This window comes from Lepidochelys olivacea, assembly GCF_965140295.1.
Source record: "Lepidochelys olivacea isolate rLepOli2 genome assembly, chromosome: 20".
Taxonomy (NCBI): Eukaryota; Metazoa; Chordata; order Testudines; family Cheloniidae; genus Lepidochelys; species Lepidochelys olivacea.
In genome coordinates this window covers 2655683-2677213 of record NC_140430.1, presented here as the reverse complement: position 1 = coordinate 2677213, position 21531 = coordinate 2655683, and the positions used below count along the sequence as shown (strand labels likewise).

At 59.5% G+C, this 21531-nt stretch overlaps 1 protein-coding gene across 2 annotated transcripts; it reads left to right on the top strand.

Moving 5' to 3' along the window:
* The first annotated feature begins 4646 nt into the window (after positions 1 to 4646).
* On the top strand, positions 4647 to 20601 carry CS (citrate synthase). Of its 2 annotated transcripts, none has more exons than XM_084609889.1 (11): positions 4647 to 4822; positions 14562 to 14612; positions 14916 to 15023; positions 15952 to 16017; positions 16097 to 16233; positions 16415 to 16598; positions 17439 to 17638; positions 18289 to 18418; positions 18511 to 18612; positions 18727 to 18936; positions 19322 to 20601. In XM_084609889.1, exons 1-11 carry the CDS (start codon positions 4781 to 4783, stop codon positions 19490 to 19492), a joined length of 1401 nt encoding a protein of 466 aa, XP_084466015.1. In that variant the 5' UTR covers positions 4647 to 4780; the 3' UTR covers positions 19493 to 20601. The 2 variants fall into 2 exon arrangements, with proteins under 2 accessions (XP_084466015.1, XP_084466016.1); XM_084609890.1 differs by lacking the exon at positions 4647 to 4822 and adding an exon at positions 14040 to 14084.
* Positions 20602 to 21531: the final 930 nt, after the last annotated feature.

Genomic DNA, 21531 nt, shown 5'->3' with positions numbered 1-21531 from the left:
TTGTCAGCAACGCACATAAAGGCAATGAGCCTTTCACCGTGGCCAGTGGCTGCCCTAAATCATTTGAAGCAATAGGCTTCTCAGTGCTTGGCTGCTCAGTGTGGGGTAATTGCCTGCCAGAGTAGGGGCCCTTGGAAATGACAGGACTCCCAGGGGCATTGCACAGCCCTGTGCTGGCTCGGGGTTGTGGCTGCACCATCAGCCACAATTTGGAGTGGCTCTATAGGGCCTCTGGGCTGGTGCCTTCAGTTCCTGGCTGTTCAGGGAAGGGTTGAGCAAAGGAAAAAGTCCTTCCAGAGGCCAGTCCTGGGAGGAGCTCTCTTGCTATTAACCTTGAACAATAGCCAAGGTTGTCTACGCAGCTGTTGTGCACATTTGCCTGCCTGCCTGAGGGTTAGCACTAGATCTGAGCAGCCCCAGCTCGGGTCGCTTTGACCTGCTTGCGGAAGGGGTGGTGGTGTTCAGCAGCTCTGCTCTCCAGAGGTGCTGGCCTGACTCGCACCCGAGCCAAGTGTCTGTCTGCAATCGCATCTGGGCATGGAGTGAGGCTCGCCCACCCATGCAGGCTCAGTGACCCTTCCAAGGCTGTTTATGCCCTCATTTCCCCAGAGAGCTTAGCCAGTGCCAGATGCTCAGCAGTTTAGCACTTTGCACCCATAAAACAATAGTTTAGTGTTAGCATTCAACACCCCAGTTCCCCGAGAGCCTTTTTCCTCTCTGGACTGACAGCAGGTCGCTATGGTCCCTGAGCAGCTCTCTTCCTCGCTGGTTTGCTGCCGTAGTGTCAGCTGTGATTGTGGGCTCTACCACTTTTCTATGCCTGCTGATGGATGCGGGGGAAGATGACTTCTACCAGCAGCATGTCCAATGCTCCCTGACCTCGCCACAGGGGCCTGCCCCCTGTCTCTTGTCAATGGCTCCTGTCCTGCTCTCTCAACTGCCAAGTTTAAGCAAATATTTGAGACATGAACAAATATTGACCCTTCCACACACCAGAAACGACCCTTTTCCTGAGAGAGCGTGTGACTCAGGAGACAAGGAGTAGGTTGCCGCATGTTTCACTGCAAGGTCATCAGGCCAGGGCACCAGGGATTGAAAGTCAAGATCAGCTGATGGGAGCTCTGGGCATGGATCTGGTGGCTCTCAGCCAAGGTCCTAATGGGGCAGGTCTCGCTGTCACAGAAACCTTCCCCTGGCTGGCGGAGAGGATAAGGTCTGAATGGGCCATGGAGATTTAACTCTCCCCACCCACCTCCAGCAGTCGGGTCGTTCCAGCCCCCAGCTTGTGTGTGTAGCCTGCCCTTCCTCTGCCCATGGTTCCAAGGTTGCCAATCACCTCCCACTCCAGCAGCCTTTTGCTGAACCTCCCACGCTGCCCCGCTTCCATTGTCTCATGATCAGTGACCCAAGTTCTTTTTTGGCCTCTCCCCTTTTCAGGAGCTCCTTGCCCAAATACACCAGCAGGCTTTGGCGGCCCAGGATGGACTGAGAAATTAATAGAGAAAACTTCATAGCTCCAACTATTTAACCCGCTAATCCAGCAATCCCAGCAGGGCAGGGGGTTCAGCATGTCTTATAGCATGTGCTAGTAGCCGGCACTGAAATCACCGTCTTGGGGGAACGCAGATCCCCGTCAGCTCGGGGAATTACCCCTCTTATGCAGAGGAGGAAACTGAGGCACAGAGAGACAAACCAGTAGCAAAGGCAACAGCAGAGTTAGGGACAGAAGCCGAGTCCTGGCTCTCTAGACCCCACTCCTGGCTATAAATCCGATAGTGAGAGAGGGCTCAGACTTGCATCAGGATCAAGCCCACGCCCCACCTTGCTTTACTCAGTGAGTGTTGGGAAAACCCAGGGCGGGTCCTTATGGAGTCCTAGGAGTTGGAGACCAGATCATCCACAATCTAGGTAGGCCCAGAAAGAGCAGTTGTCCTCTCCCTTTGTCTCCCCAGGCCCTCAGCGTCAGACGCTCTCAGCTGTGGTCAGAGGCCACAATAAAAAGCTTCTGCACAGAAGGGTGCTACAAACATTCCCTGGGGGAGAGGAAATTTGGAAGGGTCCTGCTGGAGTGGGAGATCAGTAGGTGGGTGCAGCAGAGGTGAAGTAGCCTCGCAGCAAGTGGAATACCAAACCTGATGGTTTGATCCAGGACAGCAGTGGAGTACACTGGGCTAGACAGAGGCCAGCAGTCAGATCTGTAACTGCAGGAGACTTAACGATTTATGATACCTCATTTCCCCTCCCCATCAACCCTCTGTCCTGTCATGTGTCTGCCACATGCAGCGTATCAGACCATATGGGCAGTGCCCTTGGTGTCATCTCAGTGCATTGCCCAGCTTAGCACTGAGCCGCAGCGTGCTCACTGGCTGATGCAGACTCTGCTCGGCACCACTAAGGACAATGCACTCAGGAAACCCCAGTCCCAGCTGCATCGGTCCAGGGGAGGAGAATCCCCGAATGCCTCCGAGCTCAGGTGAGTTGCTGAAAATCAAGCTGTGATTTTTCCAGCCTCAGATGGGGACTTGCACTCGGGACCCTAGAAATGGGGCTTCGCGCTCTGTTCTCCAGGCGAGCATGTGACTCAGGAGTCATGTGTGCATGGAAAGGAGACCGCTTGGACTCCAGCCTGTTCTCCCAAAGCTGTGCTGGCTCTGAGGGCTGCAGCTTTCAGTCCATAAGCTGGGCACACGTGGCACTGAAGATGCAGGGAGGAACAGGCACCAGTTACATTTGTAGAGTCTGAGCCGTAAGGACCATATTGATAACTTACCAGAAGCCAGACAAAACTGCGTGCTCCAGAATTAAATGTCTTCAAACTTAGTTCTTTCTCATCTTTGTATCTTGGCTGATTTTCCATTGCAGTTATTCCACTTTATCCAACTCCAGCGGTTACGGGCCAAAGGGTGAATCTTGGCTGCATTTTAGGACTATGTGACACAGCGGGCCTACTCTCATATAAGTCCGTGTTGCTGGGATATGGAGCTAGTGCAGGTCTGACTTTAGCTCCCCAAATATGGGCCTATATTTTTAGAGACAAAGGCTGTGAATTCTGTTTCCCATGCTGCTAGTGATTAACTGGCCACCTTGGAGAGCATTACCTGAAGGTTACTCAGAGACTGCCTCTAGACAGCATTGTAAGGAGTGTCGTTACCTGTCCTGGTTTTTTTCCAGCTTTGGCCTTGATTCAATCAGTGTGCTCCAAGTTTTGCAGGGCATTGGTGGGAGGCGCAGGAGGAAAGGGATTATCCCCAAATGATTTGAGAAATTCCCTGTCAGAGGGGGTTGAGGCGTGGCGTGATGACATCACCACACGAGGACATCATGTGACACAACATCTTGCATTTTGACACGACAGGCACTTCAGCACCACGACCGAGTGATATCCGCAGGTGCTGCCCCGTGGCATCTCGCTGTGTCTCCCATAATGCTTTGCCACCATATCCTCACACGACGCCATTGTGCGTCTCAGCGCCACAGCGAGGCTCTGAGGGGATGCCGTGTCATCTGCCGGGCCACAGCAAGGCTCTGAGGCGACACCGTGTCATGTGCCGGGCCACAGCGAGGCTCTGAGGCGACACCGTGTCATCTGCCGGGCCACAGCGAGGCTCTGAGGCTCCACCTTGATACTTCATCTTGATGTCATGATGCCCTGAGGCGATGCCATGTCATTCACTGAGACACGGCCAGGCCCCGAGGCCACGCCGTGCCGTTGGCCGCCCCGTGGCCAGGCTCTGAGGCCACGCCGTGCCGTTGGCCGCCCCGTTGGCCGCCCCGTGGCCAGGCTCTGAGGCCACGCCATGCCGTTGGCTGCCCCGTGGCCAGGCCCCGAAGCCACACCGTGCCATTGGCCCCCCCCTGGCCAGGCTCCAAGGCCACGCCATGCCGTTGGCCCCCCCGTGGCCAGGCTCTGAGGCCACACCGTGCCGTTGGCCGCCTCACAGCCAGGCCCCAAAGCCACGCCGTGCCATTGGCCCCCCCATGGCCAGGCTCCAAGGCCACGCCGTGCCATTGGCCCCCCCATGGCCAGGCTCCAAGGCCACGCCGTGCCGTTGGCCGCCCCGTGGCCAGGCTCCGAGGCCACGCCGTGCCGTTGGCCGCCCCGTGGCCAGGCTCCGAGGCCACGCCGTGCCGTTGGCCGCCCCGTGGCCAGGCTCCGAGGCCACGCCGTGCCGTTGGCCCCCCCCCGTGGCCAGGCTCCAAGGCCACGCCATGCCGTTGGCCGCCCCGTGGCCAGGCTCCGAGGCCACGCCGTGCCGTTGGCCGCCCCGTGGCCAGGCCCCGAGGCCACGCCGTGGCCAGGCCGTATGACTCGGCCCGTTCCGGGCTGAACTGAATATACGTTGCCCCTTCCACCCTCCAGCCCAGCCCGCGTGGGGGAGGGGAGGGGGCAAGTCCCATTGGGTTACACTGAGTTTTCAGGCATTTGCTTTGGCCACCTATACCCAGTCCCCTCCCCCCGCCCACCCCCGCGAAGGCCCCGCCCCTCTCGCCACCCCGCCCAATAGCCGAGCGCGGCGCGGCCGCGCGGGGGCGTGGCTATGCTAATGACCTCCCCGCCGGGGGGGGCGCCGTAGCCGCCAGCGCGCTCCACTCCCGCCCCCCCCCCACTCGCTGTCGCGCTCGCGAGGACCCCTCCTCCTCCTCCCCCCCCCCACCCCGTGGGCGCCGCTCCCTCCTCGGCCTCCTTCTTCAACCTTGGTCCCCGCCGGCCCAGGCCCCCCGCGCCCGGCGGCTGCAGCACCCGGCTCCCCGCCGCGCCCGGACCCCGGCTCCGCTCGCCATGACCTTACTGCGGGCGGCCGCGCGCCTGCTGGGCGCCAAGGTGGGCTCGCGCCCGGGGCCGCGCGGGGGGGGGCCGTGACGGGGGGGGGGCCCTGGAAAGGGAGGGGGCCGCTCCCTGGGTTCCCAGGGGCCCCCGCGTGCATGGGAGGGGGGCTCAGCCGTGCTCCAGGCCGCCCCCCCCCACACGGAGTTTGTGGGTGATTTCCCCCCCCCGCTGCAGACACGCACCCCTCCCCCCTGGTGTGTGTCGGTGGGGGGGGGGGCCCTGCACGCAGCGCATGGCCGCTCTGCTGCCCCCATCTCTGGGGAGCCGGCTGCCCCCCCCCCGAAAGGCTGAGCTCTCCCCTTCCTGCTCCGGGCTTTGAGGGGCGTAAAGGGCCATGGAGCCCCCCCCCCAAGCTCTGTGCCCCCCCGGCCGGCCCACCGCCACTGAGGCCGAAGGGCTGGCTGGGAGTTAGGGGCCGGGGACCTTAGGGGCTAGGCTGGGCTTTCCAAGGGGCCGTAGGGTGACCAGACCGCCCATGTGAAAAGTCGGGACGGGGGTGGGGGTAATAGGTGCCTGTATAAGAAAAAAGCCCCCCCCCAAAATCGGGACATCTGGTCACACTAGCTCCATGCAGCCCGGTGGGCCCCAGCGGGGTGTAGGGTCCGTGGGGGGAAGCCGATCTCCACGGGCCCGGTAACTGCTGGGCGGCCTGGCCCAGTTGGAAAAGTTCCGTTTCTCGCGCCGCATTCGGAGGGGCGCCCGGAAGAGGTGCTAAATGGTACCCGCAGCGTTCCCTGTGAGCCGAACGAAGCCGTCTTCTGCGGGCCTGGTCCTGTGCTGGGGTTCCTTGGGCTCCTGGTAGCGGAGCGGGAGGAAGGCTCTCTGACGGGAGAGGGGCAAGGGGGGTGAGGCCGTATCTGTTATTGGACCAACTTCTGTTGGTGAGAGAGACCAGCTTCTGAGCCGCACGGAGCCCTTCTTCAGGTCAAATTCAGCCAGCGTGACTTGGACTCCCAGCCAGTTGAGTTTCATCACAACCCACTTGAGCAGCTTATTGAGTAACGCTTTTATGTTTGGATTAGTTTGACTTGCTCCCAGCGTTTCCAAGGGTGTTCTACTTGGCTCCTTCGCGGTGTTTAATCGCCGAGGATCAAAAATGCCAAGCGGGGAGCTGTTTGGGGCCTGGCTGCTGCGGGGGGGTGGGATCGGAAGTTTCGTCTGCACAGCCAGGCAAGTGAGCAGAGGAAGCAGAGCGACCAGTCCTAGAAGGCTAAAATTAGCACATTCTTCAGTCTTTGAAACAAAAGCCAAATGAGCCAAGCTTATGGTGACCGGGGTAAACCCTTCGGCTTTATTCTTCTAATCCTGTCTCTCCTTGGGTCTTGCTTTCAGTTGGTTGCAAAAGGAGGGGGAAATACCACCTTTGTTAATGTACAGGGGTGTCCCAGCACTCCTTGGGAGTAATTGCACCTTCCTCACTGCTAATTCTGTTACGTCTGTGTCGGGTGATTTAATGTAATACCTGAATGCTGAGCATGAGAACAGAATATCAAGCGTGATCGGGGTGGGGATGTGACTGGAAAAACGCTGGAAGCAGCAGTTGTATCCAGCTGTTTAAGATGTGGCATATGTTCATAGTTTCTGTCTACAGGTGCCCGGATTTTGCCCATCTGAGGGCCACATTAACATCATGCCAGGAGACTCTCCGCCCTCCCTGACAGTCACCCATTGCAGCTGCCTGTCTTTAATACAGAGGTATGACCTCTGGAAGGAAGGCCCAGGCCTGCAGTGCTCCATCTTGATCCAAGTGGCCTGGCTGCATTGCATGCTGGGAGCCATAGTTTTGGGCTCTCTCTCTCCCTCAAAGATGGAGGAGGCCGCAGTGTAGAAGCCTGGGATACTTTGGCTGCCCTGGCCTACTAAGACCTCACAGGTGAGGAAAGCAAGAACTTGGATGAGATTTGCTAGCGACCAGTCGTGCGTATCCCACAACGTCAGGCACCAGCAGAAATGGCTCAGGATCTCATTCCTCGTTAGCTTGTGTTCTGTGCGGACAACTCCTGTATGGCCTGATTAGGAGCTGGCAGCTTTTAAATGCCAAACAGAATGTGGGAGCGGGAGATAAAAAAACGTGTCTGCAGTTGAGTAACTGTTCATAGAATCATAGAATGTCAGGGTTGGAAGGGACCTCAGGAGGTTATCTAGACCAACCCCCTGCTCAAAGCAGGACCAGTCCCCAATTTTTGCCCCAGATCCCTAAATGGCCCCCTCAAGGATTGAACTCACAACCCTGGGTTTAGCGGGTCAATGCTCAAACCACTGAGCTATGACCCCTGTTGTAAAAACCCCACCTGTTCTTGAGCAACTAAACACCTGTAGGCCTGAGACACCTGCCCAGCACCTCCTGGGTCTGAATTTGCTCTGCTTTGCTAACACAGCTTTGTGGCTTTACCCTCCCCACTCTCCTTCCCCACTTAGGCAAGTCCTTGAATAGTTACATAATTCCTGGAAATTAACCTCTGAGGCAGGTTTGTACTCAGGAGATGCAATTTCGCCCAGTGAATAGGACGCTGGGGTGGGAGCCACGGGCCCTGGCTTTGCCACTGACTTGCTGTGTAACCTTGAGCAAGTCACTTCCCCTTTCAGTGTCTTGGCTTTTTTCCCCTTCCCACCCATATCTGTCTAGATTGTGCTGTAAGAGCCAACGGGCCTCTCAGCACTACAAATAGATCACCCTAACCTTCCCTGGGGAATGTTCTCCGGAGCGTGCCAGGTCCCTCTGTGGCAGTCACCCGAGGAGCTGGAAAGCGGTGAGATAACAGCACTATTTAGCACCCAGGGCTGCACAACTGGGAACTGGGCTCGAACTCTCCACCTGTGAGCTCCTTCGGTCGGAGCGTGCATTGTCGTGGCTGGTCCTCCTGCGGCCTGGCAATGTGGAAGTCCATTGGGAGGAGGGATGAGACGCTTGGGGGGCGGGGGGGAAGAGTGTAGGAGGGGATGAATAAGAGGACTGGGCAGGAGTCAAACTGAAGCTCGGAAAGCTAAACCTTGCCAGCTAGTCTGTGGTGTGTGTGAGGTCTCTGACTGTGCATAATTTAGTGGGTAAACTCCCCTGTGGGCCTTCTGACCGTAATCTGATGTTGCCACCTCTCCACCAATCATTCCTCCCCTGGAATTGCAATAGTGGGGTTCTGTCACCAGGAAAAGGTTAAAATGACGTTTGGCTGCTTTAGCCTTGTGATCTCCCATTGGGCTGGGAGTGCTGGGCTAAAGGTCAGGCTCTGGAAGAGGAGAGCGGTGTTTCCAACAAGAATTCAGAGTTACCAGTCCAGGGACTCAAATTCAAAGGCAGCCTCTGACACTTTAAACATCTGTACAAGGAAAGGGGGTGAAAATGAAGCCATGGCCAACAGCGCAATGATCCTTCCTGGGGGTCTGGACTATATGGGATTGGAGGTCGCAGGGCTCTGCGAAGAGGTTTGGACTTCAAGCTCCATGGCCTTGGCAGAAGACGTGCGCCCTGCATTAGGAAGGCGGTGCCTGCCAGAGGGCTGTCTGCAGCTGTTGGGTCGCGGGTTCCAGCTGTGAGCTGACACTGTCCGCCATGCTGCCTTATGGAATTTGACCTTGGGATTCCCAGCAGAGCTTGGGATGGAACCCAGGAGTGCCGGCTCCTAGTCCCCTTGCTCTAAACTATGTGGCTGGCCCTGCCATATGCAGACCAGCAACGCATGGCCAGGCTACGTGCGAGGTGGGCGTACAAAGAACGCTCCTGTGGCCCTAGGAGATGTCCGTCTCCTATCCTTGTTGGGGGAGCAGGCTCTGTTCTAACTGTCCTATTGTACTGTCAGGATTCACACGGAAGGGGACTGAGCTCAGATATACTTACAATTCCTCTTTGCCTTTTAACTGGAACCAGAAACTAATTATCAGTGGTAACCATAACAGCCCTGAGTGTTTCCTGCTGATGTGATCACTTTAATCCTCTTAGCGAACCACGCCCTGGGCCTGAAAAGACTCCTCTGTAGGCCGCAAGTGGTCCCATTTCACACACCCCACTCTGTCCCTTGCGGCCTTCTACGCCGGCACTATCTTTCCGTCCAGTGACGCTATCGGAGCTTCTGAGATCCACCTGCAACGTGGTTCTTGTTGTGTGGATTTGACTGATGTCCGAGAAACAGCCTGGGCTAGTGGGTAGGGCACCAGACTCGGAGTCTGGAAACCTGAATTCTGTTCCCAACTCTGTCGCTTTAATCTCTGAAGCACTGTGTTGCTCTGGAACTGTCTGAAACCCTGAATAACGATAAATCCCTTAATTGGAGAGGGTTGGAAACGGGTCTCCCCTCCTGCTCCTCTACCCGTTCCTCTGGGAACCTGCCCCTTGCAGGGTGGACTGAGCAAAACAGGCTGCGGACTTGCTTGTTTTACCACTGCCCTGGATTTCCTTGCTTAACTCCTCAGAAGGTGACGGCTGCTGCCCTGTCCTTTTGTTGCCCTGCTGCGCTGATGGATTGCTCCATACAATGCTCAGCCCTGCAGCTGCTGCTTGCTCCAGGTGTGTCATCTCCTGTACCCATCCTGGGGAGGAGCGGGGAGTGGGCTGGTCCATTCAGGTCTTGGCGTCTCGGCAGCGACTGCCCACAAAGGAGGTCAGTTGGAGTGCGTCGTGCCGCGGGGCTAAATCTTTGCAATAAAGCAGCCTCTGGGTGGAGGTCTTTGGGGGTGGGGGTGGGGGTGCTGGGCGTGGGGGAGTTGGCCCAGAACGCGTTCCTATTCAGCTAATTCTGGCTCCCCCATAATGAGACATCTGTGACTCTTTCGGCTTCTTGTGCCGCTCAGCTGGTTGGAAAGAGAACTAGGAAACCGGTGCAAAGCTCAGTGTTGTTAGCTGCTCTGGTTGACAGCGAGAACGGAGTTTCATTCCTAGTTCAATCTGGGTTTTGTGGGTCTATCGCTTTGTGCCATCTGCTCAGCTCACACAGCCTTTGCAGCAGGGCTCTGAAACTGCCGAATCTTCCCAGCCAGCAGGACCGAGCAGGGGGAAATATGAGTCACTTCATAGCTATGCCAGCGCCCTCCCTCAGGGACCTTGTGTGTGTCACAGAATCCACTGTCTGGTGTGGGGGGGACCGAGTCACAGCACGTGGGGACACAGGTCTGTCCCATCAAACTGCAGCATGGCTGAGTAGCTGGGCCAACGGCAGCAGCTGACCCAGGGTAGGAGGCAGCTTTGTCTAATTGCTAAAGCAGGGCATTGAGTCAGAGCCAGGCTTCTATTCCCTGCTCTGCCCTGACTGGAAATGTGACTTCAGACCAGGCCCTTCCTGGCTGTGATGTGGGTGGATATTACCCCCCCCACCCTGAGAGCCCCGGGATGGAGCTAGCTGCAAGCTGTTTAAAACTAGCTGTGCCAATGTGGTGTGCCCCCCACTCCGGTGGCTTGAGCCCAAGGGTCACCCTCCCGCTTTCTTGCTGGAGGAGACACCCAAGGAGGAAGCTGTCTCCAGGCTAACATTGTGCTTGACACTGGCGTGGCCTGTGGTGTATCTGCAGTGCAAGACTTTGCACTATGCCTGGCGGGTGAATCACTGACGGGGACCTGTTCCAGGCTAGCAGGGAGGGCTGGGCTCAGACTGGGACGTGGCTCTTTGTCCCAGTGTTCACCAACAACTGCATGACACTGGATGGAGGGAAGCCGGGGGCTGCCCCCTCTCTGGCTGTTTGCGTTTGATCCTCAGGTGAGATTGCAGGGCCCTCCGGCCCCGCCAGTGTTGACAGGGCCGGATGGCAGCCCTCTCCCAAGGCTAAACATGCTTGCGTTCGTGCTGAGCTGGGGTCGTGTCTGTTGGGCTGTTTTGCAAGGCCAAGCGTAGGCTGGGTGTGAGGGACGGTATCTGGAGTTCCCTGGGGCTGCCAATGGAACCATCCACTCCTTAGCGTGGAGCACAGCCGGTGTTGGTCTTGCTGCTGGGACTGAACGAGATGTAAACCCAAGAGGCCCCGAGCAGCACGGCACAAAGGGACGACTAGCGTAGCCTGCAGATGCGTCCAGTCTCCTGGCTTTGTGACCCCCTTTGTCAGTTCCAGCCTCTTGGTGTGTTTCAGTGGGTCGCCTTTCAGGCTGAGCTAGACCAGCGCAGAACCTCGATCCTTTAAATAAAAGCACCTGTTTGCATAAGAGGGTGAGCTCCGGGCTAGGAGCCAGACTCCGGGCTCTGTTCCCCACACTGCCGCGTCACCTCTGCGTCAGTCACCCCGTCTGTAAGGAGAGAGAGCGCACTTGACGGCTGTTGTAAGGTTAGACGTGAGGATGGTGTTGCTACGAACGTCGTCAAGGAGAGAAGTTGGAGATTGCTTCTCATAGCGAAGGGAATATCTGGGTCACGGCTGCTTCTATCCACCCGCTGTCTGCAAATATAACCCGCACCGGCTCCCTTGTGCAGAGGTCAGAGTGCCTCCAGGTCTGGGGCGGGATGTTTGCTGCTTCCATACACCCTGTGCGGCCTGTTCTGGGACCCACGCCACTGGTTTGAAAGGATTTTCGGTTTGCTCAGAACAACCTCCCTGAACTTGGGCATCTGATCTGGGACCAGCTGCTCCCATTCCAAGAGGAAACCAGACTAAGTTATTCCACCTGAGTTCTCCTGTTCAGCCAGTAGATCGGAGCAGCCCGGTGGGAATACTGCCACGTCTCGGTGTTGTGTCCCTCCTGGCAACTCGCAGTAGTCTGGTGTCAGACCCTTCTGGTCCGCACTGACAGTGGCTGGATATTGAGTCCTGGGTTTCTAGATACTAACTGGCCAAAAGTGATTCCTCCTTTGGGCAGCCGAGTTAAGAGCTGCCTCCGTCCAAGCTGAGGTTTGCTTCTTGGTCTCCCCGCAGTGTGGGTGCAGTTAGATTGGCACAGAAGGAAATAAGCGATACCGGTTGCCCCCCTCCCCCCACCACCACTTGGGTTGTACTGACAGACCTACCCTGGTGGAAAACCAGCATGTTAGGCCAGGCCTAACCTGTCTGCAGTGGGGAGAGAAGACAGGCACAGAGTGAAACTTTCAGCTTCCATCCTCCCTCTCCATTTACAGCCCAGTGGAGGCTAGACTCTCTGTACCTCTCCCCGCCTAGAGCAGTGGTACTCAAAGTTCAGTGCACCACGATCCCCTTCGGACAGCAAAAATCACTACATGACATGGGGGGGCCCTCAGGCTTTGGCTTCAGCCCCAGGCCCCAGCAAGTCTAATGCTGGCCCTGGTGACCCCATTATAATGCAGTCGTGACCCGCTTTGGGGTCCTGACCCACGTTTTGGGACCTGCTGGCCTAGAGCCTAGGGTGACTTGACCCACCACATGGTCTCAATATCTGCTTTAGCATAGGGTCTCTGGAAGTGTCCCAAAGTGCTGCTTATCTTCCCTGGTGTTCGCTTGGACCTGGGAGCAGATAAGCTCCTGAGGCAGGTTCCCACCCTCTCTTGCCTTGGAGAGGACAAACCTTGGTCCCATCTGTTCTGAATGGTCAGCATAAGCCCCTGCCTGCTGCTCTGAACTTGTTTCGGGAATGGCTGATTTGTCTGTCCCCCATGTTGCAAAGCATCTCCCAGTGCTCGGTCAGGGCTGGGAGAGGTTAATGCTTGGGCTGGGAGATGTCCACAGAATGTGTGACTCCCTAAGGGGCACTCACGGACCCAGGGCAGTCTCTTTCACATGCAGAAGGTGCTGGGCTGGCTACAAGGGAAAACATGCTAAACTAGTTAGGCGGGGAAAATGCCACTTTTCCCGTGCAGGCCAGCTATGAGGCCTGGCTTCCTGGGCTCAGAAGCCGTCCCCGGATGCTCCGCACCAGAGCAGGAGCGTTGAGTCCAGGCAACAAGACTGGAGCTTCTAAAAGCTCTGCCCTAGGAGTTACTGTGGGGCAGGAGCTCGCAATCCGTGGTCCCTTCTGGTCTTGGAATTGATGACTTCCACCTGGCTCCTCCTTGGAATTTACCTTCCACCTCCCTGGATCCCAGGTGGCTCCAGTTTTCCATATTGTTACTTTCACCGCTGTGTGAAAGTTCCTCTGCACTGTGACCCAGCTGCTGTTTTCCACCCCAGAAGTGGCTCCCTCTTAGGGCAAGTCTACACTAAAACGCTGCATCGGTGCTGCTGTAGGAGGGCTCGGTAGCTATGGCAATGGGAGAAGCTCTCCTGCCGACCTAGTGCTGGCTACACGGGGCGGGGGGTACGTCGATATAGTGACATTGCTCGGGGTGTGGATCCCCGCCCCTGAGGGACGAAGTTACACTGATACAGGTCTGTAGCGTAGACCAGATCTAAGTGGCTGCTGATGTTATCCCAGTGTCAGTTTCTAAAGCCCTTGGAGCCCCGTTCACACACAAGGCGTGGCATGCATGTTGAGCGGTTTGCATAGCTGGGATTATTCCACTGTTCTCTGCAACTCTTGCTCTTCCCATGGCTGCAGCACAAACCCCCCGTGGCTGGGTCTGCACAGCTTCGGACCAGGTACTGCGGGTGCATGGAAGGCATGACTGGGTTGCGCCCATGGCTAGGCATGTTCCTCCGTCATGGACGGTGGGAGATACCCATTAACTGTGCCTGAGCCCCACTCGGTCCCCGATTCCTGGCTCAGCAAGAATCTGCTTAGGAAAGTGGCTGAAAACTGAAGGGAGGGGCGTTACTAGTGACTCAGTGTGCTAGAATAAGTGAAGGAACCCGCATCTCATTAGCCAGCTCCTGAACGTAACTAGCCTTGTGTTGGGGGCCACTTTGTGTCATTTAAAGGCAGCATTTCAGTCCCTGAGTGATGTGCTCCGAGGGTAAACGGCAGCTTCCGGAAAGATTTTAATTTTTCTCCATAAGCATGTGTCTGCATTTTACTAAACCCAGGCGATGTTCTGCTAACTGGTCCCTACATGGGCAATGGGCAGCCCTGATCTCTGGTGCTCAGCTGTTACCCTGCAGTGTTGAAGGGCCCAGCCGGTCTCTCTCTCCCTGCTCCGATTGCTCCGGATGCAGCCTGCAGGTATTCAAGGCCACTCACCCAGCAGGATTGGCTGGTTCTGAACCCGTGTGGTGCCCTCCCCCCACCCATGCCTACGCCAAGCCAGGAGTGACTCATGCTGCTCTCTCAGGGACCTGACGGAGTGCAGCTGTAACTGACAGCAATGATCCCGCTCCCTCCCCTGCCAGCTCTTGCCAAGCATTGTGCGGATGCTGCTGACACGCTAGTGGGGGTGTGGCGAGGGCATGCCCCTAACGGGAGCGCGGTGGATTCATTCACTCTCTCCAGATGGAGCGAGAGGTGGAAGCGGCTTTCCTGGTGTGTGATCCGTGCAAAGCAAAACGAAATGCCCCGTTTCCTCCTGGCCTGGCATTGCTGATCCAGAGAGGAGGCGGTGGAATTTAAATGTGTTGTCTTTGTCCGGTGCACCCACCTCCTGGACAAACTGCTCTGGCTCCAATAACTCCCTGAACTGGAGCTCTGCTTCCGCATTCCCACTCTGACTCCGGCTCTTACTTGGCTCCCAATCAGTGACCTGCTCAGAGCTGAGCTGTCTGATTCTCCTGCTTGCAGCAGAGAGTGCAGAGGGAAATATTGGGATGGGGGGGCGTGGGGGGGGTGGAGCCATGAGGACACCCTGGTATGATTGTTTCCCTGGTGGTGTCAGCCAGGTGATACTGACCTGCCTAGCGCAACGCTGCCGTAGGCTGTGGGTCTTACGCTCCATGTCGCTGCCAGGCTAATGCATAAGAGGCCCCTCTCTCTCTCTCTCTCTCTCTCTCTCTCTCTCTGCAGAATGCACCATGTATATTCTTCGCTGCCCGACACGCCAGCTCTACTTCCACGGTAAGTAGAGACCTCTGCCTCTCGCCTCGGGGGGTGCACGTCTGGGGAGAACTGTCCTTGGCTTCTCCAGTTCAGCGGCTCCAGCACCGCTCACGTCCTCGCCCCAGAGGGAAACCGTCCCAGAGCCGCAGTCCTAATCCCGTTGCTTATAGGTCGCTGTCTGGCCTCCTTTGGAGGGATTTCTGTGCAACACAAACCAGAGATCCTGACCGGCTCCGAGGCGCAACGGTTAGCGATGCTCAGCTCCGCCATGGCATTAGTGCTGCCCTCACCAGCTTGTTTGCTTCTCCCCCCAACCGCCAGAACCTGAAGGACGTCCTTTCCAACTTGGTTCCCAAGGAGCAGTCAAGAATCAAGAGCTTCAGGCAACAATACGGCAACACGGTCATCGGGCAAGTCACTGTGGAGATGGTGAGTGTGGCCGGCACGGGCCGGTGCTGGAGGGATGGCTCATGGAGAGCCAGCTCAGTTGGGGCTGGCGCTGGGTGGCGTGGGCACCTCCTTGATCTCGCTCACCGTCAAGGGAGTGACCTATCCCCACGAACCCCTGCGTCAGGCCGCCGGACTCGCCCAGTGTCGCCCCCTCCCTACCTCGCTGGGTCAGTTCCGCGGGCTCCCTTTCTTCCTGGATGGGCCCCCTGGGGGGTGTGATCTGGTGCCCCGCCCTGGTGGCGGCCAATCGCTGCTGCGTCGAAGCAGTGTGGAAGACCCCTTGCTTTGCAGTGGCCCAGAAACACTGCTCTGGGCTGGGCACTCTCTCCTGCCCATCGCTTGGTGCCTGGAAATCGAGGCGCCATTGCCCTGCCCTTGGCAAGCCCAGTGTGAGATGGGAGCTACCCAGGCCCGGTGTGGACGTGGGGACCGTGGCTGCCCAGAGGCCTCCCCTGGTTCATAGGGTGCAGGCTGGCGGCCCCGCAGAGGCGGCTGGGGCTGTTGCACTAACACAGCTGGGCCTTTAGCTCGGGCAGGAGACGCTTGTGGCGTTTAGCTCCAACCATCGGGGCTGCCGGAGACCCAGCCAGGCTGTTCAGAGCAGCCCTGGGGTCCGCGTGAAGCAGAGGGAGCTGTCCAGCAGCGTCTCTGCCAGCAGCCTCCCGCCAGGCCCGAGCCCAGGCCAGCAGAGGAGCGGGGCTGAGGGGAGAACGGAGCCCTGGCTTCAGGCAGCCGACTGGGTGAAATCAGCGCTGGTGCCGAGAGGGGCTGCTCCGCTCCCCGGCAGCGGGGAGCAAACTCCGGCCATTAGCGCCAGCCCTGCCAGGTTAAAGGTGGCCTGGCTGCGGGAGAGGGAGCGTTGCTCCGCTGAACCCCGCTAACTGCCTCCTGGCTCTGTCCCTTCCAGATCTACGGCGGGATGAGAGGCATGAAGGGGCTAATATATGAAACCTCTGTCCTGGACCCCGATGAGGTAAGGCCTTCCCCCCCCTACCCTCCCAGGCCGCCCCCTGCCCTCAGAGACTGATTCCCTTCTCCACCCTTCTCTCCAGGGCATCCGCTTCCGCGGGTACAGCATCCCCGAGTGCCAGAAGCTGCTGCCCAAAGCCCCGGGAGGGGAGGAGCCCCTGCCTGAGGGCCTCTTCTGGCTGCTGCTTACCGGAGACATCCCCACTGCGGAACAGGTGAGGTGGGGGGCTCTGGCCGTGGCTTTGGGGTCCGTGACTTAAGCCCCAAACTCTCATGGCCTCGCCAATGCTGCTGCAGCCTGTTCTCTGCGCCACACCTGGCCTGGCCCGGCAACCCCTCTGTGCTGCGTCAGGCGGTGGATCCCCGGCTAACCCCGTGGCGCGTTTCCTCCCGCAGGTGAGCTGGGTCTCCCAAGAGTGGGCCAAGCGAGCGGCTCTGCCCTCCCACGTGGTGACCATGCTGGACAACTTCCCTACCAACCTGCATCCCATGTCCCAGCTCAGCGCCGCCATCACGGCCCTCAACAGCGAGAGCAACTTCGCCCGGGCCTACTCCGAGGGCATCAGCCGGGCCAAGTACTGGGAGGTAGGGGGCTAGGCCAGGCCCAGCTGGCCCTCCCTGCTGCCCACGTTTGGGCCACAGAGAGCGTCCAGGCTGCGGCTCCCAGCGTGGCGTCTGGCCTGCAGCCGGCGAGAGCCAACCTCCCGACACCAGTGGCTGGAAGCTCGAGGGGCGGCGTGGGTGGATCTGGGGCCAGGGCACAGCGGGCTGTGCCGCTGACTCCCTCTGGGGCCTTGCCCGAGTTAGTTTGCCCACCTGTACAATGGGGCTAGTGCTGGGCTGGAGGATGGAGCGACGTTTGCACAGGGCCGGCTGCGCTTGTCCCTGTAAGGCAGGCGAGCTGGTTTCCTCTCGGCCCAACCCCCACCCCATGGCATCCGAGCCGAGAGTCTCTGGCTGTGTACCGGTGTACTGGCTGGCCTGTCTGGGCGGGTGAGTCTGCTACTCCCTGTAATTCCCATGGCTGCTCCTTCTCACTGCCCTCCAGCAGCTGTCCCTGCCCTTTACCATCCGTCTGAACTACCCAATTTCCCCTGCACCTGGCACGGTTGGCACCTCCCCTCCCCCGCCCGCGGCTGGGTAAAGCGATCTGCTCACCCAGGGTGGCGCGGTCAGGGGCCTGGCTCTCCATTTCCTGCTCAGAGCACTGGGACATGTTGGGATTTACAAAGGTGTGATTTTAAATCCCCAGCTATAGACATGGGCTGCCACGTCACTGAAATGCAGCCACCTCTGGGGTGGGACAAGGCAGCCTTCGAACAGCAAACCCTGCGCTGAGCCGGGACAGCGCGCGTGGCTGTGAACGGCCCAAGGACGCTGCGCCACTGGGCTCAGTGAGCAGCCCGCCTTCTCCCGTCCCTGCAGTTCATCTACGAGGACGCCATGGACCTGATCGCCAAGCTGCCTTGCATCGCCGCCAAGATCTACCGCAACCTGTACCGCGAGGGCAGCAGCATCGGGGCCATCGACCCCAGCCTGGACTGGTCCCATAACTTCACCAACATGCTGGGCTACACCGACCCCCAGTTCATCGAGCTCATGCGGCTCTACCTCACCATCCACAGGTGAGACCCCTCCGGGGGGCTGCGGCTGGGAGCAAGGCTGGCGTGGCGGACGCTACGTGGGGACGCCCTAGAGAGAGGCAGGGGCGTCCCCGCGTGGGAGGAGGAGGCCGAACTCCAGAGCTCTGCAAACAACGCAGCGGGGAGCCCCTGCCCCGCTCGGCAGAGCTCGGACGGGCCAGGCTCCAAGCAGGCAGGGGTGGAACTGGGGCGGGGCTCTGAAGGCTGCAACTGCTTTCCAGGGGGGCTGGATCCAGCCTCTCCATCCCACCCCCCACCCCCGAGAACAGCCGCTACCGGGCCGGAGCTCTGGCCAAGGGATCCCTCCCCCACAGAGGGGGCAGGGTGTCAGTGCGCTGGGCATGCAGGGGCTGTGCCAGGCAGTTTGGGCCCCTCTGAGCCACCATCCCTGCCAGCTTGGCACAGAGAGGCAGGGGCTGGAGACGGGTGTCCCTTAGAGCAGAAGGGGCCAGGTCAGGGAAGCAGCGGTCCCTACTGACCATGGCTCTGAGCCACCTGCACTGTCCTAGGGCCGCTGCTGCCCCCTGCTGGTTGGGAAGTTGGAGCTGCTCAGTGGGCCGGGTGGGCTGGCAGTCCCCTGGGTCAGGCAGTAGGTCGGCTGCTGCCCTCTGCTAACGGTCTCCTCTCTGCAGCGATCACGAGGGCGGGAACGTCAGCGCCCACACCAGCCACCTCGTGGGCAGCGCCCTCTCTGACCCATACCTCGCTTTTGCCGCAGCCATGAACGGCCTGGCTGGGCCGCTGCACGGCCTCGCCAATCAGGTAGGGGTCGCATCGGCTGGGGGTGGGGAAAGGGAGAGGGGGACACGGTCCCGGCCTTACCCCCGTGCCCTCTCTCTCGGCGCGTCTTGCAGGAGGTCCTGGGGTGGCTGACGAACCTGCAGAAGGAACTGGGCCCGGACGTGTCTGACGAGAAGCTGCGAGATTTCATCTGGAACACACTGAACTCGGGCCGGGTGAGTCCCCCTGGGCGGCGGGAGCAGTGCTGAATCTGGGCGGCTGCCCCCACTGGGAACGTGGGTCATGACCCCCCCAGTCAGTGCTAACCTTAGGCCCTCCTGTCGCTGCAGGTGGTCCCTGGCTATGGCCACGCCGTGCTGAGGAAGACGGACCCCCGCTACACCTGCCAGAGGGAGTTCGCCCTCAAGCACCTCCCCAAGGACCCCATGTTCAGACTAGTGGCACAGCTCTACAAGATTGTCCCCAACGTGCTCCTGGAGCAGGGCAAGGCCAAGAACCCCTGGCCCAATGTGGACGCGCACAGCGGGGTGCTGCTCCAGGTAAGGCGCTGGCCTGGGGGCTGCTAGTGGGGGACGGGACTCCCCACCAAGCCGGGTCTGGCTAGGCACCCTGCTCTGACCTGGCCCCTCCAGCCCCTCCTCCCCGGGCTCAGCAGTCCCCAGACTCTGAGTCCCCTGTTGCGTGGTGTCCGGGCTGAACTTCCTGCTCCTCCCCAGACACAGCCTGGCACTGGGGCTCTGACCGCCCCGGAGCCAGGACAGCTCAGCCACTCAGAGGGCAGCCCTGCCCCCCGGCCATCACTCCCCAGTGACCACATCCCCTGAGCATCTCCCAGGCCCAGACCCTGGGGCTGCCCCTGCGGGCAGAGGCCGGACTGCTCGGCACTGGCCTGAACACCCTGCTCCACTCCTCTCCCCTCTGCAGTATTACGGCATGAAGGAGATGAAGTACTACACTGTGCTGTTTGGCATCTCGCGGGCCCTGGGCGTCCTGGCCCAGCTCATCTGGAGCCGGGCGCTCGGCTTCCCGCTGGAGAGACCCAAGTCCATGAGCACGGACGGCGTCATGCAGCTCGTGGGCGTCAAATCGGGTTAAAGAAAGGGATGGGGGGAGGGGGAGCCCGCGCTTGCCAGTTGTCCAGGGGACGTTTAAAGAGACAGTACACCTTTTCCCTTCCAAGGGCCTCGGCCAGACGCTAGAATTAAACCTTTCTCTGAGGCACTGACCGTAAGTTTCAGGTTATTTATGGTGTAAATTTAAGATTAAAACAATCAGCCCCCTGCCCCTCCCCTCTCCCCCCACCGCCATTAGCGGCACCTCTGTTAAACTCCTGATCCAACCAGAGCCCAGCAGCTCCCCTGGGAACCCCCGGCACGGGTTGGAAACCTGCATGGCTTTCTAGGCCAGCCCGCGCTATTCCCCGGCCAGGAGAGGAGGGTCCTTTCCCAATCATGTTGTACCGTACTGAGCGCTGCCTTGTCCATGGCGCAGACAAGCTCCTAGGCCCAGATCAAACCAGCTTCCTTCTGCTTGCTTAGTCCCTGACCCAGGGCCAGCTGTGGGGTGTGGGGTTGGCATGTGAATGCTTGAATCACTTCCTTTACCTTTGGTCCTCCTCCTCCTACCACCTTGAGTCTTGGGCCCCAATCTGCAGGCTCCATCTGGGGCATCTCTGGACTTTTCCTCCTCCAAGGGGTGGGGGCAGGGGCATCCTCGATGTACACTGGGGGGTTGGATCCTGCCACACTGGCATTGCTGGCTGAGACTGTCTCCTTGCTCCTAGCAGGGGGCAGGTCTTCCCGTGAGCCCCACGGCTGCCGAGGGGGAGAGTGGGGCAGGGGAAAGGCTTCCCTGGGAAAGTCTGCGAGTGGGTTTCCCTCTACGTGGCGTCCATGCCAGAGCCGTGGGGCTTAGCCTGGCCAAGCGAGGACGTGATTTTCTGAGCAGCCATCAGTAGCCGTGGGGCAGTGTTGCTAGCCACCTTCTTTTGAGCAGTTGCAGTGCAAAAGTGAACCTGGCTCCTGTCCTTTCTCCCGAGGAAGGACGCGATACACTCCTCCCCTGCCCCAGTTCTCTGTGTGTTTTGTGTGAATTCTCGTGTCCCCTAACCGCCCCCAGGGCGCTGGGTGGGCTCCGGCCGTGGCCTGGCGCGGCCTGCGGGTGGCTCTGTACAAAATGCAAAATAAATGTTTTTATTAACAAAACTGCTTCCCCGGTGTGTCATAGGCGCCAGCGGGTGGGATGCAGCCTGGGCCTGCCCACGGGGCGGGGGGGTGCCCCACTGCTGGGGAGGGGCCCTGGGGTTAGGACCCTCAGCTTAGGTGTGATTTCCCCGAGTGGTTCTGTGCCTTATGCCACCAACCAGGCCCTGAGCAGCGCGGCACGCCCCCCCCCCCCCCCCGCACCTGCAGCCCCAGGGAAAGGGGGGGCTGGGGCAGCCTCTGGAAATGAGCAGTGCTGGGCTGAGTCCAGGGGCCATGTCCCTCATGGCCACAGGAGGGCGCCATTACCCTTCCCAAGGCTGCGTGGAAGGAGCCTCCTTCCCCTGGCAGCCCTGGGCCTGGGTGGGCCGCCTTGCCTGGCAGCTGGCCCTGGCCGAGAACAGCGTGGGCCTGGCATTAGGGCCTGGAAGTTAGGAGCTCAAATACTGCCCCCAGCAGCCAGGGCCGGTTGCTAACCTGGGGGGGGCAGGATGTAACTGACTGCCCACCAGCCCAGCCTAGGGTTAGCAGAGCTGCCCCCTGCCTGAGCAGAGGTCCTTGCTCCACCCCCAGCCTTTCCTGGCCTGCCCCACAGGGCAGCTTGGGGCCAGTTCCAACAGCCAGTTGTGTGCTGGGGCGGGGGGGAAGCTGGTGCCACCCCCCCAATCCTGCAGGAAGGGGGGGGCTTCTGTTGCCCAGGGGCCCCCAGCCATCTTTCCACAGCTGCTAAGCCCCTAAGGGGGTCCCCACAACTCCCCCGTTCCCTGCTTCCAGGGGTTGTGACTCATCCCAGGGTCCAAGCAAAGCTGCCTTTTCCACACACACACACACACACACACACACACACACCCCCAACCCCCGTGAAGCTGGGCCAAGGGCAGCTGTGGAGGCTGAACGGGGCTCCCCATGTGAAACAGGCGCGTCTCGCCCAGC